General features: G+C 40.8%; 1 protein-coding gene across 2 annotated transcripts in view; it reads right to left on the bottom strand.

Annotated features, from left to right (window-relative positions):
• Positions 1-17,929, bottom strand: part of MAPRE1 (microtubule associated protein RP/EB family member 1) — a 28,155-nt gene that overhangs the window by 5,737 nt on the left and 4,489 nt on the right. For both annotated transcript variants that reach the window (XR_002829462.1, XM_006089403.2), the window contains exons 2-5: positions 16,594-16,717; positions 8,879-9,024; positions 6,515-6,722; positions 3,743-3,864 (exon numbers count right to left, since the gene is read on the bottom strand). Coding sequence is in view for 1 of the 2 variants with exons in the window: in XM_006089403.2 (XP_006089465.1) it covers positions 3,743-3,864; positions 6,515-6,722; positions 8,879-9,024; positions 16,594-16,714 (597 nt within the window). In the remaining variant the exon portion in view is untranslated. The remainder of the gene's footprint in view (positions 1-3,742; positions 3,865-6,514; positions 6,723-8,878; positions 9,025-16,593; positions 16,718-17,929) is intronic.

The raw sequence follows: 17,929 nt of genomic DNA, 5'->3' as shown, positions 1-17,929 counted from the left end.
AACCTGCAGTCATGGAGCAGGTGACTAGAACCAGCAAGACCATTCTATCAAAGACTTCTTTTTAATTTCAGAGAGGGAGAAGGAGGAGAGAGAGAGAGAAACATCAATGATGAGAATCATTGATTGGCTGCCTCCTGCACGCCCCCTACTGGGGATCGAGCCCGCAACCTGGGCATATGCCCTTGACTGGAATCAAACCTGGGACCCTTCAGTCTGCAGGCAGACGCTCTATCCACTGAACCAAACTGGCTAGGGCTATCAAAGACTTAATGTTAATGTTCATCATAAAAGGCCTGAACAGACCGCATCAGAAGAATCAAGAAATACCTTTATCAACTATAGAAATCACTTTTAAAATAAATGAAAGTTTCAATAAAGTACTACCATTACCCAGTAGCCAGCAACACTAAATTGTCCAAAAAAAACAAAAACAAAAAACAAACTAAATTTTCCATTTCCCCAAATTCTCCCCACCCCGCTTTTAACTGCTGCCAGTTACCTTTCCTTAAACCAGTGGTTCTCAACCTTCCTAATGCCGCGACCCTTTAATACAGTTCCTCATGTTGTGGTGACCCCAACCATAAAATTATTTTCGTTGCTACTTCATAACTGTAATTTTGCTACTGTTATGAGTTGTAATGTAAATATCTGATATGCAGGATGTATTTTCATTGTTACAAATTGAACATAATTAAAGCATAGTGATTAATCACAAAAACAATATGTAATTATATGTGTTTTCCGAGGGTCGTTGGACCCCCAAAGGGGTCGCTACCCACAGGTTGAGAACCGCTGCCTTAAACTATCAGCCCCAAAGTGCAATACAAAAAGGAATAGAAGGGCAAGAGTTGACCAACCCCAGCAATAGGAAGCTGCCTTGGATCTTCAGTTGCAAGATCCAAAAGCTGGGAAGAGGCCTTCTAATCACATTAGTGACCAAGAAGGAAAGGAAAACCAGAATACCTTAAGGTATGCTAGCTCATGTTTCACTAGTGCCTCCCTCACAAATCATTAAACCTTCTCTGGCCTACACACCATCCAGGGCACCAGAACCCAGCCTTCTGGGCCCCACCTATAAGACCAAAGCAGCATTCCTCCTCACTATCACTCAATAACTACAATTCCACAAGAAACAGTAAGTACACACTGTGTCACTTGGCACTCTTCTAAATGCTTCTTTGAGAGGTTATTAAAAATCTGTGGCTACTAATCAATGTCACTCTTAGAACATTCTCTTGTAGTAAAGTAAGAGCTATAATCTAAGAAGCCCCAAAAAGAATGCTTAGAACTTGCACTGGCCCATTTGGCAGCTATGAGCCACACGTGGCTATCCGAGCCCTTGAAATGTGGGCTTTCAAATGTAAAACATCTCATAATTATATAAATATAATTATTTATATTGATGTCAGAATGATATTTTGGATATATGGGGTAATGTGTTATTAGAGTTCATTTAACCTTGTTTCTTTTTACTTCTTTTTAATGTGGCTATTAAAAATTTCAAATTATATATGTGCCTCACATTTCTGGTTCACATTCTGTTTCTACTGAACAGTGTTGCTCTGGAATAAAATCAAATAAAGGTAAATTTCTCCAGAATGACTTAAGAATGTGGAATTGCTGCAGATCTCCCAATGATATGAACATTAGAAGGTAATTTGTATAGAATACACTCTTCTCTTATCCTAACAAACTCATCTGGCTCTACTTCTCCTATTGGTCATAACCCCAGACCTCCACACCTTTGTTAGGGCCACAAATTCAAATATTTTCAGGGGCCAGAAAGATCATGTAACAAGGGAGTAACAGGATGTGGGGAAAGCCTTTGGCAACCTGGAGAGAAGCTAAAACCTTTCATATTAAAAAAATTTTTTTTAAATTAAAACCCTCTGCAGCCCTAGCTGGTTTGGCTCAGTGGCTTGCGGACTGAAGGGTCCCATGTTCAATTCCAGTCAAGGGCACATGCCTGGGTTGCAGGCTCCATCCCCAGTGGGGGTCGTGCAGGAGGCGGCCAATCAATGATTCTCTCTCATCATTGATGTTTCTATCTCTCTCTCCCTCTCCTTTCCTCTCTGAAATCAATAAAAAAAATATGTATTAAAAAAAACACAACCCTGTGCAGACCAAAATATTTCTGAGACAGGGCTGAACCAGCTGAGTATGAGCTGGGTTCAAATCCCAGCTCAAGTTACTTAACCTGAGCCACACTATCCTTATCTGTAACACCTCATAGGGCTAATGTAAAAGTGAAATTAAAGTGCTTAATAACATAATGGCATACACACTCTAAAAGTGTGAGCTATTTTTGGTTTTGCTATTAATGTTCGAGTGCTCTATATAGGGTATTAACACTTGTGTACTTATTTCATACGCAAAATATTTTATTCCTGTGAACTTTTAAGAAACACTTCAAGACCTATCTCACTGTATCAAGACAACGAACAGGAACCATAATAACCACAACTGCCAATACCCTATTTATCCCAACACCATTCCAGGCACTTGACATAACGTCAGCTCACGTAATCCACTTACCTACCATGAGCAAAGTATGAGCCCACTTCACAGGAGGCATAAGTTCAGAGAGATAAACTGACGTGCTCCAAGTGGCAGAGCCAGGATAGTCCTCAAATCTATGCATCCCAAAGCCTGTGCTCCCTCATACAGGACACCAGCTGAGCCTCTGCCTCTTCTCCTGAGGGTTCGATCAGCCCTGTGCTGGTCACCCGGTCTCACCACTAACAACCCTCACTCTGTTTTTCTGACACTGCTTCCTGTGCACATCCAGGCCTGCAAACCGACAGTTACAGGAAGTCTCCTTAGTTTTCAGAACTTCTACACTTCAGTGACAGCACCCAGAGGCTGCTCAAAGCAGCCACACTAATGGGGCTGGTGACCCAGTCACCTCGACACTCCTCAGGCACCCAGAACCATGAGCCACATGCAAATTAGAGAATAAATTAAAAAACATGATCTTTGGGCAGGCTTTTCTGTCCTGGTTTCCTAGATGCAGGGACTGGGTCAGGATTAAAACGAAGTTGTGACCCCCAGGTTTTAGGACGTGGCTTTTGGGAAAGTAGAAGAGTCCAATCTCAAACTCACTAAGATAACAAAGCATCGCAATTTTAAAACTGGGGTTAATCAAGAGAATCATTCAAAAGCAAACAAACAAAATAACTACCAGGATTAGTGAGAAAATGTTTAAAAGTCTAAATTTGTTCTGATCCATAGACCTGACATGTATCTTCAGGATATTAGTTAATCCTAAAGAAGACATTTCAAACCAATGACCTATGAAGACCAGAAGAATAGGCTTTTCATATCAGTTCTACTCTCAACTTGGATTACAGCAGAGAAACTGTAAAATCCTTTTTTAAATATTACTCAGAAAGTCTCCTTTATCATTTTCAGAGCAAAAAATTCAAGATACTCTGAATCCCACAGAATCCTAACAGCATTCCAGAGACATTCAACAGGGTTATTGTATAGGTGGGTTTCCAAACTAAGACATTGGTTTCTGTCACACTAACAGATCTCAGAAATGCCTGACACCCCGCTTCTACCTCCACACTCACCCTGCTCCCCACATAGCACTGACAGGCTCACACATGTCACGACGATGACTGTTTCAGCAAGCAGACAAAGCAGGTCTTCCTACAAGAACACGAACAAGCCTTTTCTGGTCAGTGCCAGTATCCTTTCCACCGACATGACTCCCGTCTGGGATACAGGAGGGACCTACCTGCTGCATCAGTTCAGCTGCTTCGTCGTCCCCATTGCCCACACCAGGATTCTTTCGCACCACACCGGGGCCAGCCTTAGGGGTTGCAGTAGTTCTGTGTGTCGCGATGGGCCTCTGTGGAGCTGAGAGAAGATCAGAGGTTTTTTTAAGAGCAGAAATTTCAAAACCAAAAAGAACCCGCCAGCCCTGGCCAGGTGGCTCAGTTGGTTGGAGCGTCAGCTATACACCAAAAGGTTTCCAGTTCAATTCCCAGTTGAAGCGCATATGGGAGGCAACCAATCAATGTTTCTCTCTCTCCCTCCCTCCCTCCCTCTAAAATCAATAAACATATCCTCGAGTAAGGATTAATAAAACACACCAGATGACAAGAGGAGGCTGTGACCAACTTCCCTCCACAGTAATGCAGGGACCCAATGTGGCGAGCCCGGCATGTATGACAATACCCCCAAGTTTGCCTAAAGTGGTTTTTTATCCTGGTAGCAGAGTACCAATTTTAGCCATAATCTCTTGTGCGGGGAGTAAGTCCTCCTGTGAGGTCTTTTTGTTGCTGTGGTGAATAGATCATCTGAAAGAGGCACACACAGTTGATGTACCTTAACCCAGTTCCAACCAAATCCACCAGAAGGGCAGCTTCATGGCACAAAGGCAAACTTCATGCCAGTAGTGAGCTCACAGTTCCAGCTGTTGCTCTGCACTCACAGTTCCCCACCTGAAAAGTAAGATGCCTCCTAACTCAGAACCTCAGACTCCTTGGACTGGAAGAGTGGGGTGGTAGAGACTGCTCTTACAAGTAATTACTTCAAAGCCCATATCTTGCTCACCTTTTAGAAGGTGGTTAGATGGGTTAGGAGAGAAAAGGAGCAGTGACCAGGATTTACAAACTTCTCTCAGCTGTAGTAGCCGAAAGCAGATAAGGAGAAAGTACTAAAGGAGCCAACCTATCTACAAGTTAAAATAATCAAGACTGGGCTACCTCATGGCAAATGCGTCGTTCATGATTTTATTCATTTATTCAGCAATCATTTTAGAAAGCTTGCCGAAACCGGTTTGGCTCAGTGGATAGAGCGTCAGCCTGCGGACTGAAAGGTCCCAGGTTCGATTCCGGTCAAGGGCATGTACTTGGGTTGCGGGCACATCCCCAGCGGTAGTAGCCGAAAGCAGATAAGGAGAAAGTAGTAAAGGAGCCAACCTATCTACAAGTTAAAATAATCAAGACTGGGCTACCTCATGGCAAATGTGTCGTTCATGATTTTATTCATTTATTCAGCAATCATTTTAGAAAGCTTGTACATTATGCCAGGCTTAGAAATATCTGATTGTCCTAACACCCCAAATTATTCAGTAACCATACAGTAATAGGCATTTCCTCTGGATGATCTCTAGTATCATCTCAAGTATGTTTATCAATAAGTTTATCCCAAAGACTAAATGCTTAATGCAAGTCTCCACTTGCCTGTTAGCCACATCTGAAATGAAATGCACAGGGTTACCTATGCAATCCCCCATTCTAAGTAGCTAAGAAATAAAAGTACTTGGAGAAATCGGAACTTTCATATACACTGCTGATGGGAATGCAAAATGGTTCACACTTTGGAAAACAGGTATTTCTGCAAAACGTTAAACACAGAGTTACCATATGACCCAATAATTATGCTCCAAGAGTATATACTCCCAGATCTATACCCAAAATAAATGAAAACACATGTCTACAAAGAAACTTGTATAGGAATGTTCATAGCAGCATTATTCATAATAGCTAGTGGAAACAACACAAATAATCAACTGATGAATAAATAAAAATGTGGTCTAGTCATACAATGGCATACTATTCACCCATTAAAAGGGATAAAGTACTGATACATGCTACAACATAGATAAATGTTGAAAACATGTTAAATGAAAAAAACCAGACACAAAAGACACATATTCTGTGATCCCATTTATATCAGATCATATAAAAATTTAAAAGTACTCAATGTCCTTCTCTTCCTGCCAGATGGATCAGCCTCTTTTTCAAGGTATAATGGGACCTTAACTAATATTCTTGAAAAGGAGGCATTAGCATCTGTAGAACATCCACCCTGACCCCAAAGTATAGGTATAATCTATAAATATACTACTACAAACACATTTTGGGAAACCTCCAGGCCAAGACTTTTTAGAGAAGATCTCTAAAAAACAGCTCCCCACCCCCACCCCTGCTTCCAAGATTCTGCTGACATCACAGCAAGCCAAAGCCACTTAACAGCTAAAGTTCTTGGGAGGGCAGGGAAGCTGTAAGTAATGTCCAAGAAGCTTATCTGCAGACAGAATAATGATGCAGAGAGCCTAGAACAGTCCCTGAGAGACCTAGAAAGCTCCTTCAGTTCCTGAGAGCTCAGGTCTGTTATTGGGCTCTGTATAATGTCCTTGTGTTCGAAGCTCTTTTATGTGAGTTAACCTGAAGGGTTTCTACTCCATACAACTAAAGAGCCTTGGCAAACTGCATACAGTAACTCATCCAGGCCTCAAAAGCAACTCTCTGGGGCACATATTCAAATTCCTGTTCTATACAGGAGGAAACTTTAGGGCAGGTCAAGTAGCACACAGGGTTACAGAGACCTGAAAACCCAGGTCAGCCTGATGCCACATGTCATGGTCTTGCCACATGGCTGTGACTAGGCTCCTTAAGCTCCCTAAGCCTATGGCTACTCAAAAATTCTGATTAAATGTGAATGAATAAATACCTGCAAAACTATTGTTTGGAATTGATATTTCTGTATGGTTTTTTACCTGCACTGCTAGAGCTGAGAGGTTTCTTCGGTTTGTTCATAGCTGGAGCAACAAGGGAGGGAGCCACGGCAGTTTCTTGACCTTGTCTGGCAGCTACAGGGTCATAGTCTTTTCCATCATAGTTTGCATCAAAAAACTTCTTGAACCACTGAACGAATTCAAAATTGTCCTGAAACTTTCCTTTTACTAATCTGTCCACAGGAATTATCTGCAGAGAAACATCAAGACTGTTTAGCTCAAAGCAAGAGGCTTTTGGAAAGTGTCCAACATGTCAAGGCATCAATCAAAGCTCTGCCTGCCAAGGAAAAATATATAGTTTAGAGGCAAGAACTTACTATAAAGTAAGCCCCTGAAACTTTATAGAGCAAATTTTATCCAGTTTGCCTTCCACAGAACAGTTCTACCTACCAAGCCCCCTCCAAGTCCATCAAAAAGAATCAGAAATGCAAATGGAACAAGTATCATATACAAGTCCCATACACATCCCCAAGCACATCCTAAGATATGTCATTCCACTGTAAAAAGTAAGTCTCCTGTGTAACTTGCATGGCCACAGTGCCTGTCACAAAGTATAAAATCCAGAGCATAAACTAACCACATGTATCTACAATAAACTGTGATTTTAAAAAATTGTCTTAAAAGTACATCAAGACACAAAATCAGTCCTGGGACAGATTTCTACAAAATGGTATATTTTTCAAGTAATTCCAATCCTATTAAAACACACTTTAAGGATTCTGTAAGTTTTGTTATTATACAGGAATACTGTGTTATCAGATATTATTCCAAGTCATTAAACTGCTAGCCAGAGTTTACGTTCAAGGATTCCAGTTGCAATGGTATTTTTATAAATAATATATGTAATAATCTGAACTATATCCATCCCTCAGAGCAAATAAATATAAAATTACTTTGTATGGGATAGAGGTATAGCTGAAACAAAACTAGACGTGAGTCAATAATTGCTGAGGTACATGGGGGATCAATGCATCATACTCTTTTTTACTTTAGAAATTTACTTTATTCAAAAAAATTTAAGTTCTATGAAAAGAAAAAGATACATTACTGTATATAATAAGCTGCACCTAGTTACACTATGCCTGGTAACTAAATGATAGTCTTACAATACACATGCATATTTTATACAGTGCAGAGACAAAACTAAAATAAAGACTGATTTCAAAGTAAACAAAAACCAGACACACAAGCAAAATAATTAGGGGTGATTACAAGCTTTACTAAAACTGTATTTTCCCCAAGAAATGGCTTAAAAGGAAAAACCCCTCTAATGGGTGAGGAGAGAAATTGCTTAATTTTGCAATAGTTACACATTATTTAACCATGGAGATACGCTCAGAGAAATGCATCGTTAGACAATTTCATCACTGTGCAAACAGCACAGTGTGACTTACACAAACCTAGATGATACGGTTGACTACACACCTTGGCTATATGATATAGCCTATTGCTCCTAGGCTAGAAGCCTGCACAGAATGTAAATATACAAAACCTCACAAGATCAAATCAAGCACAAGAGATGCAAGAGATGTGGTAAACACAGGATGTATGAAGCTGCTGCAGGCATGACACAGCATACTGTTTACAGCAAGCTTTTTTAATAGAAAGAGTACACTCTAAAATAACAATTAAATAGTATAGTAAATACATAAACCAGTAACATAGTCATTTATTATCATTATCAAGGATTATATACTGTTCATAATTATATGTACTACATACTATACTCTTATACGACTGGCAGGGCAGGTTTATTTATACCAGCACCACCAAAAACACTTAATGAGTTGTGCTGCAATGCTGCAATGTCACTAGGTGACAGGGACTTTTCACCTAGCTTTGTTATGTCAATAGGCGGTCCTTCATTTACTGAAACACTGTTATGTAGCGCATGACTCTAATCTATTATCTGCTAAAACAGAGATATTTGTCCTAATGAAGCTTGGTTGAGGGTAACTTCAAATAACCTTGGGGGCAAGAGGAAACGTCCCAACAAGGGATCTTCCTCGTATCCTGCTTTTACAAAGCAAGTATTTCTAGAATCTTCTCTATGCTTTACAGAATTAAATCCAGATATTAAAGAGTTAGATCTCAGTAATAGAGATTAAACAGGTTGACTCCTATAGGTGATTACTAACTTCACTATGAAGAAAGAACACAGTAAGGGAACTGGGGTAGGAGGACAGAGGGAAATTTAGCTCCCAATAAATTCTATGTTAACTGGAGAAAAGGAAAATATATAAATTGGGAAAAGAAAATGTCCAAAGTCATGGGCCAGCAGCTGTATCCTTAGTAACAATCACTAGTCAAGAAACAACCTTAAATGAAAAAATAAAATTTACCTACTTTGTCAACACCCATCCTCTTAAAACCTGCTTGTAGTATTTTGAAGTTCTGGATGTATTCATGTTCTAGCTTAGCTTGAAATTTCACTTTCTTCAAGGCAATGGAACCAGGGAACAGCATGTCCATAAACTGACAATAGGCAGCCCCTGAATGAACAAGAGAAGAATAAAATATGCAATAGGTCATTAAATGTTATTATTAAAGAAGCAGGGGGAAATTTTACCCCAAAGCCACTTAACCCAGGTACAATTTTAAAAGTTGTAAAGTGGACCTACAATACCCAAAAGCTTCAATACCACTTGACTTCAAAGTCATTTTTAAAATCTATAACAAGAATGTGGTTTTGCCTGATGGGTTCTTCAACACACTTGCAACTTGGAAGATGATGAAGGGACTTGGAAGGCAATGAGGGGAAAAGGAATGTATGTTTCTATGAAATTTTAAAACTACTCTTTATTAGAAACATAATAAAATGACCACTGCAAAAAAAAAAAAGAATTTTTTAATGAATGCATAGAAATGAAAAAAGGGAAACAGAGGTTGACATTTTCTGATTTTTCCCAAGGACATAACCTCATCCTCACGAGCGGGAGGAGGGATTTCCCAAGTATGTCAAAGATCCATGTTCTGAGGTTTAAAAAAATTTTTTTCTAAGATGTCTGTCTTCCTGAGCTTTTCACATCTCTAAATAAATTATGTTCATTACAGCATTATTTACAAAAGCCAATATATGGAAGAAATCCAGGTGCTCATCAATAGAAGAGGCTTTCCTTCTAGGCGCTGCCTTAATAACAAAGGCTGGCAACCCAAGCAGGGCTAGAAGAGGACCCCTTTTAAATGGCCACTGTCCCAACTATGTGCCACAGAACAGGCCCACATAATGTGTGGCTTAAGGATGGGGACAGGCTTAGGGTAGGTAGGACCAGCTGTGTCATGGCATCTCACTAACTGTCACAGCCCCACTCTACCAGGATCTGTGCTGCAAGCAGAGAACACAAAACGAGGGCACTGTGTGGCCCCTGCTCCAAAGCTTGCAATATTATCAAGGGCACTGGCTCTCAGCCCTTTTGGGTCAAGGGTCCCTTGGAGAAGTAGATGAAAGCAGCAGCCAACATTCTACACAGAACAGATGCTCCCCAATCAGAAAACTCCAGGTTAAGAACTCTCAATGTTTTAACTCAAATACGCAGGAAACAGATGACTACTAAATGTAAGAGTATTCAGGCTTAAGGGAGTAGGTAAGGCTTGAGTCATCTTAGAGCCAGGGGTGGGCAAACTTTTTGACTCGAGGGCCACAATGGGTTCTTAAACTGGACCGGAGGGCCGGAACAAAAGCATGGATGGAGTGTTTGTGTGAACTAATATAAATTCAAAGTAAACATCATTACATAAAAGGGTACGGTCTTTTTTTTTTTTAGTTTTATTCATTTCAAACGGGCCGGATCCAGCCCGCGGGCCATAGTTTGCCCATGGCTGTCTTAGAGGATGAATAAAGTGTGGAAATAGCCAGGCCAGCCTGGCTCAGTGGTTGAGCTTCAACCTGTCAACCAGGAGGTCATGGTTCAATTCCCAGTCAGGGCACATGCCCAGGTTGTGGGTTCCATCCCCAGTGCAGGGTGTGCAGGAGGCAGCCGATCAATGATTTTTTTTCATCATTGATGTTTCTATCTCTCCCTCTCCCTTCCTCTCTGAAATCAATAAAAACAAATATTTTTTTAATGTGGAAATAAAGGACTGTGAGGAGTCATTAATGCAAACATTAAAAGTCATCAAGAAAATTAACGTGGGAAAAATAATTCTATTTTAATTTTAAAAGAAGGAAACAAAACTGTACGACACATGTTTGTATATGTTACTGCAACAATCTGTAACACCAACAGACTGGAAACAAACTAAATGTCCATTAACATGGACTGATCCAAGGAAAATTACAGTATGCCAGCCATAAAAGAAAGCAGCATGGCATCTGATGATATATGGATATGGTACACTCTCCAGAATATACACTGATTAAATATGCTACCATTTGTGAGGAAGGGAGGAAAAGGTGCACAACATCCGCAAACACACCAGCGGTTCTCAACCTGTGGGTCGAGAACAATGAAAATACATCCTGCATATCAGATATTTACATTACGATTCATAACAGTAGCAAAATTACAGTTATGAAGTAGCAACGAAAATAATTTTATGGTGGGGTCACAACATGAGGAACTGTATTTAAAGGGTTGCGGCACTAGGAAGGTTGAGAACCACTGGTAGAGGCTGGCTACCCTGCTGATAACACTGGTTTCCTCTGGGAGAGGAACTGGGTAGCTGGCAGACCCAGTTAAGAGGGAGACGTCACTGTTTTATCTTTTTGTTCCTTTTAAATTTTAAACCATTTTGAGACTTTCAGTTATTCAAAAAAATAAAAACCATATATATTATGTCAATTAAATTTTAAAATTATTGGCAAATACTGAAAAGTACAGCTAAAATGAGTAACCTTGGGCAAGTTGTTTAACCTCTCTTTGCTTCCCTTACCTATGTGTAAAATGGTGTCGATAGTCCTGACCTCCCAGGTGATAGATGTAAAGCACTTTGGAAAGTGCCTGGCCTATAAGCACTCAATAAATAAAGCCATGATTAAGAAAAAATGCAGCTAAAAGATAACAATAACCGTCACTAACTTGTGGCATTACAGTGGAATGTGGTGATGGTTTTCTTAATGTTTCAATAACAAAGACTTAATCACTTATAATCAGAAGGAAAGTTTCTTGGGAGGCAACTGGTCAATGTTTCTCTCTCACACTGATGTTTCTCTCTCTCCCTCTCCCTTCATCTCTCTCTAAAAGTCAATTAAAAATTTTTTTAAAATATATATATATCCATCCTCTGGTGAGGATTTAAAAAAAAAAAAGGTCTCTTAGAAAGGCTGCAGACTAATGTGGTAGAACAAGAGAGAAGTGAGGGTGGGGGAACTTAGAGGGAACCTAGTGCCCAGTCAGGAGCCACTGTGGCAGCAGTGGGCAAACTGGTAAGGGGCTGGATCTAAAACACCCTTCAGAAGACATACAGAACTTTGTGAATTAGACTCAGAGGATTCTCAGGCCTGCGACACTAGAATGGTGAAATCATGGCCCCAAATAAAGTGTCTGAAAAAGGGAGTCAACTTGAGGAGAAAAAGAGGGGTAGGCCTGGTTAAGGACATGGTAACACACCCTCATGAGCAAGACTGACAAGCTGTTTTATAGCTGGGGGAAAGCAATCTGGCATTTGCCTGGGAGCATGTGAACACCTCTCCTATTCTGTGCAGCACAGGAACAATGGAGAGGCCAGGCTGGAGGGGAGAAGGCAGGAGAAGAGAGGGGAGCCAAGAACTCTTTTAGCTTCAGCAGGGACACTTGACATGTTCAAAGCACAATGCTGGGCCCCTGGAAAAGTGCAGAGGGGCCTGAATATGGGAATAGACCTGAGGAAAAAGAGAATGGGTGACAAAAGGCAACCAGTATCCCTTTTTGACACAAGCAATCACTCATCAAATCCTTCTCTGTGGTCAGGTTTGTTTTCTTGATGTCTAGCTTTCCAAAACAGGGGAACTACAGAATGTAATGAATCCTGAACAACCTACCAACTCTGTCTCTGAAAGTTATCCTCACCATATCTCACTACAAGAGCCAAGCAAAGGCTCATTTCACTGATGGGGGGCGGGGGGGTGCACAATACTGACAAAACTCAGCCATTTCACAGGCAGCCAGCACATTAATAGTATAGGCCCTCTCAAGAGAAAAACCTATTCCTAGCTTCTAAAGCCTGTATTTGGCAGGGAATTTTAATCTGCTTGATCCTCTTCTCATCAGAGCTATGAAGAGGAGGTACTAGGCACCAGAGTTAAAGACTCTTGGGATTCTGCTTTGGCCTCAGCACATACAAGGATCTGAGGAGCCTCACTTTCTCTATGACTCCAACCCCCTGGCAGCAGGCCTTCTTCAGGGGCACAACAGTGTCTGTAGCTTATCCTGTTTGGTCTCCAACTGGAAGCTGAGACCAGGTTTTCTAAGCATTAACATGAAACACAATGCAACCATCTACATAACTCTGAGAGAAGCCCTACATAGCTGTCAAGAGGAGAAATGGTATGAATGAATAAAAGTTTGCTTACAAATCACAATTAAGTGTCCTGCACTTACCACTTTGTACTGGGGAAAAGCATTTTATCTAGAACAAGAAAAGTAACAACCAACAGGCAAGTTGAAATTCTTCAAATAATTTTTTTAAAATATATTTTTATTGATTTCAGAGAAAGGAAGGGAGAGGGAAAAGGAGAGAGATAGAAACATCAATGATGAGAGAAAATCATTGATAGGCTGCATGCCCCCTTACTGGGGATCGAGCCCACAACCTGGGCATGTGCCCTGACGGGGGAATCAAACTGTAACCTCCGCCCTGACCGGTTTGGCTCAGTGGACAGAGCATCGGCCTGCGGACTGAAGGGTCCCAGGTTCGATTCCAGTATAGAGCATGTACCTTGGTTGCAGGGGGTGTGCAGGAGGCAGCTGATCAATGTTTCTCTCTCATCAATGTTTCTAACTCTCTATCCTTCTCCCTTCCTCTCTGTAAAAAGTCAATGAAATATATTTTTTTTAAAAACTGTAACCTCCTGGTTCATAGCTCAATGCTCAACTACTGAGCCACACCGGGGCAGGCTTGTCACAGATTTTTAATGAGATAATATCGTTGTAATTAATTATACATAATCTACATTTAACTCTTTCAAATGTTTTTTTTTTTTAAGATATAATGTGTATACATCAGAAAGAGTGTGGGCTGTGTAGTCAGAAAAATCTGGGTTCAAAACCAGCCATGCCCCATGGACATTCCCCATACCTGTAAAACAGTCTACCCTTACCCCCAGGGTCTAGTAAAGAACCCATATCTGACAGCTCTTTTTACAGGTGAGCCTCACAACAGCCCAAAAGGTCCTACTACCCCAGCTTACAAAAGAGGAACTAGAACATTAAGGAACTCCAAAGTCACATGGCTCAGAGCAGACCTAAGCCTCGTCCTATCATGACAGCTTCCTGTCTGAATGAGATAAATCTGGAGCCAGATCAGTACATGCACAACTTATTTACACATGAAAAGAGAGCTAACTTTCTAATTAACTAAGTGAAATATACTTTGGTATATATTTACAGGAAGAAGTAACTTTTAGGGGGAAATTGGTGAAAAAGCCAGCTCCAATAAAAACTAAGATGACCTCATCCACACATTAGTCATAAATCACGGGTCAAACAAGTGCTTTAAAAGCCTCAAATAGAAATGTGGTGATAAAACTGAGGAAACTAATAGAAAATGGGGGAAAAGCAGTCCGGATTTAAGGCTAACAACCTGCGCTTCTGACTAACAAAGTAACTCATGTTTAATCATCATGACTCTCAGGCACCAGTGTTTCACTGAACAACTTCACATGGAGCTTCCTCTGACCATCTGTAAAACTGAGATTAAGCTTCACAGGGGAAATAACAAAACAAGCTAATGAAACCAAGACTAGGACACAGTTATAAAATAAGGAAGTACAAAGCTGAATTAATTTTTAAAAATCATATAAATGAGAGCAATAATTTTAAATTGATCCAAATGGCACTGGTCAGTGAAGGAAAAGTCTAGAGCAGTGGTTCTCAACCTTTCTAATGCCGCGACCCTTTAATACAGTTCCTCTGTTGTGGTGACCCCCAGCCATAAAATTATTTTCGTTGCTACTTCATAACTGTAAGTTTGCTACTGTTATGAATCGTAATGTAAATATCTGATATGCAGGATGTATTTTCATTGTTACAAATTGAACATAATTAAAGCATAGTGATTAATCACAAAAACAATATGTAATTATATATGTGTTTTCCGATGGTCTTAGGCGACCCCTGTGAAAGGGTCGTTCGACCCCCAAAGGGGTCACGACCCACAGGTTGAGAACCGCTGGTCTAGAGTAATTAGGGTACAGGGGTTGAAGAGCCTGGGTTCTTCACTTGAATGAATGTTCAAGTCTCAATTTTGTTCTTGGCTGTATAACTGGACTTATTACTCAATTTCCCTAAGCCCATTTCCTCATCTGTAAAATAAGAATAATAAACATCCCTATCTCATGGAGGTATAGTAAGAATTAAATGAAGATATATTTAAAAAGCATTTACAGCCCTGACCGGTTTGGCTCGGTGAATAGAGCATCGGCCTGCGGACTGAGGAGTCCCAGGTTCGATTCCAGTCAAGGGCATGTGCCTTGGTTGCGGGTACATCCCCAGTGGGGGGTGTGCAGGAGGCAGGTGATCGATGTTTCTCTCTCATAGATGTTTCTAACTCTCTATCCCTCTCCCTTCCTCTCTGTAAAAAATCAATAAAATATATTTTTTTTAAAAAGAAGAAGAAGGAAGTTGGAAATCTCAGATTTAAAACCCTATCAATCAGGCTAAGGTGTTCAAACTTTATCCTGTGGGCAATTTAGACTGGAATCTTTGTCTTTCCTTTAAAAAAAAAAATAATAAAAATAAATAAAAAGCATTTACATAGCGCTGGAACACAAGTGTTCAATTAAATTATTGCTTTCATTACTAGGAGAATCTAAAGATTCTAATTCTCTATCCCACAAATAATAAAAGAATTTAAGTAGCAGAGAATACATATCTCATCTTTCTTCTAGCATATTCTTGACTTCACCTCCCATCCTGTAGTAAATCCAGTTTTGAGAACCCTGACCCATTCCTTATGTCAGGACAATCAGGTGTAGACAGCAGAACTCGCAAAAGGTGAGACAGTCAGAAGGAACTAACCCTGTTGAGACCCTGATTTTGAACTTGAGCTTCCAGAACAGTGTCAGAATAATACATTTCTACTGTTTTTAAGCAAAAAAAAAAAAGGGGGGGGTGTGAGACAGAAGTCTTTAGAGACAGTAGAAACTGATAAGACCTTTATGAAAAATAATTACCAATATGCCAAGGTTGCAGGTTTAATCCCCAGTCAGAGCACATACAAGAATCAACCAATGAATGCATAAATAAGTGGAACAACAAATCGATGTTCCTTTCCTTCCCCTCCCTCCCTTCCTCTCTCCTTCCATCTCTTTCCCTAAAATCAATAAATAAAATTTTTTTAAAAATGCCACTGATAAACTAATTAGAAAAATAAAACATGTCCTCAAATAAAACATTTCAAATCTTGCCCTGATCGGTTTGGCTCAGTGGATAGAGTGTCGGCCTGCAGACTGAGGGGGTCCCAGATTCGATTCCGGTCAAGGGCATGTACCTTGGTTGCAGGCACATCCCCAGTGGGAGGTGTGCAGGAGGCAGCTGATCGATGTTTCTCTCTCACTGATGTTTCAAAACTCTCTATCCCTCTCCCTTCCTCTCTGTAAAAAATCAATAAAATGTATTTTTAAAAAAAAACAAAAACATTTCAAATCTAAATGTGAAAGAGCATAAATGGAGACTTTGTGGCTAAGCTGCAGGCCTCTGAATTCAGTTTCTAAGGCGGGAGATGGAGGACTCACAGGCCAGCCAGAAGCGTGCTCTTTTTAAGCGCATTTCTTTCAGAAGTGATACCAGGGCAGGGCTGAGAAGAAATGGTGCAGCCCTAACACAAAATCTGAACCTGTGGCTTTTGCAGTCAGATACAGACCTGCATATTCCTGAAGGATTTACAGGCTTTCCTGGAAAAGTGGCCTAGTGGATTTCTCTTACCTGAGCACAACTGTTCGACCTTTGTCAGATTCAACTGCAGGGACTCATTGATCCAGGCCAGCATGTCATGTCGACTTAGGTTCTCACTGGTGACTGACGTTGAATATACGTTCACTGCCATCTTCTATAGCATGTGAGGAAAAGAAAAGGGTTTGCATTATTAAGCATGCAAGGGAGAGCAAACATTTCCTCCTTACACATCACACAAGATTTGTGGGAACTCTCAATTTTTAAGCCTCACCTTCTTTCCCAAAAGGCTAAATCAGAGACACCAGCATTCTAGCCATGAGCCTGGAAGAAACATGACCTGAAATGACTTGCCCAACAACAGCCAGCCTAAAATTTAGGCTCCATTTTAATGTGATTGGTATAAAATTTTAAGCTACAATGAACACTAAGTAAAGGGAAGGTTAAATGTTTTATGAAGGGAGCCTGATGCACAAACAAGAACGTTCTATTTAGAAAACATCAGTTCAAGCTTATCCATTAACATATTAAAACTAGAGGCCCGGTGCACGAATTCATGCACAGGTGGGGTCCCTCAGTCTGGCTGACGATGGGGGCCAATCGGGGCCATCTTGCCCAGTCGGGGGCCAATTGGGGCCAGCTGGCCAGGGGGAGGGACCAAGGGAGGTTGGCCAGCCGCGGGAGGTTGGCTGTGCGAGCGCACTGACCAGGGAACAGCTCCTGCGTTGAGCGTCTGCCCCCTGGTGTCAGTGAGCGTCATAGCAACCAGCCAACCAGTCGTTCAGTTGACTGATTGTAATGGTCACTTAGGCTTTTTTAGATAGATAGATAAATAGATAGATAGATGTTTATAGAAGTATCCTTCAGATGGTGGGCTTTTTATTAATTCCTCTTTTTTAAATTTTTTAAAAAATAATTATTTATTGTTGAAGTATTACATATGTCCTCTTTTTTCCCCCCATTGACCCTCTCCAGCCTGCCCCTGCCCCCCGCCCCCAGGCCCTCACCACCCCATTGTCTGTGTCCATGGCCATGCATACATGCATACAAGGTCCTTGCTTGATTACCTCCCACCCTCCCACCTTTCCCCCACCTTCCCTCTGAGATTCCACTCTGTTCCATGCTTCCATGTCCCTGGATCCACTCCATTCACCAGTTTATTTTGTTACTTAGATTCCACATATGAGAGAGATCATGTGATACATGTCTTTCTCTGACTGACTTATTTCACTTAGCATGATACTCTCCAAGTCCCTCCATGCTGTCTCAAAGGATAAGAGACTCCTCTTTTTTCACAGCTGCATAGTATTTAATGGTATAAATGTACCACAGCATTTTCTCCACTCATCTACTGATGGGCACTTGGGCT

This window comes from Myotis lucifugus, unplaced genomic scaffold, assembly GCF_000147115.1.
Source record: "Myotis lucifugus unplaced genomic scaffold, Myoluc2.0 scaffold_60, whole genome shotgun sequence".
Classification (NCBI taxonomy): Eukaryota; Metazoa; Chordata; class Mammalia; order Chiroptera; family Vespertilionidae; genus Myotis; species Myotis lucifugus.
This window is presented reverse-complemented; position numbering and strand designations above follow the sequence as displayed.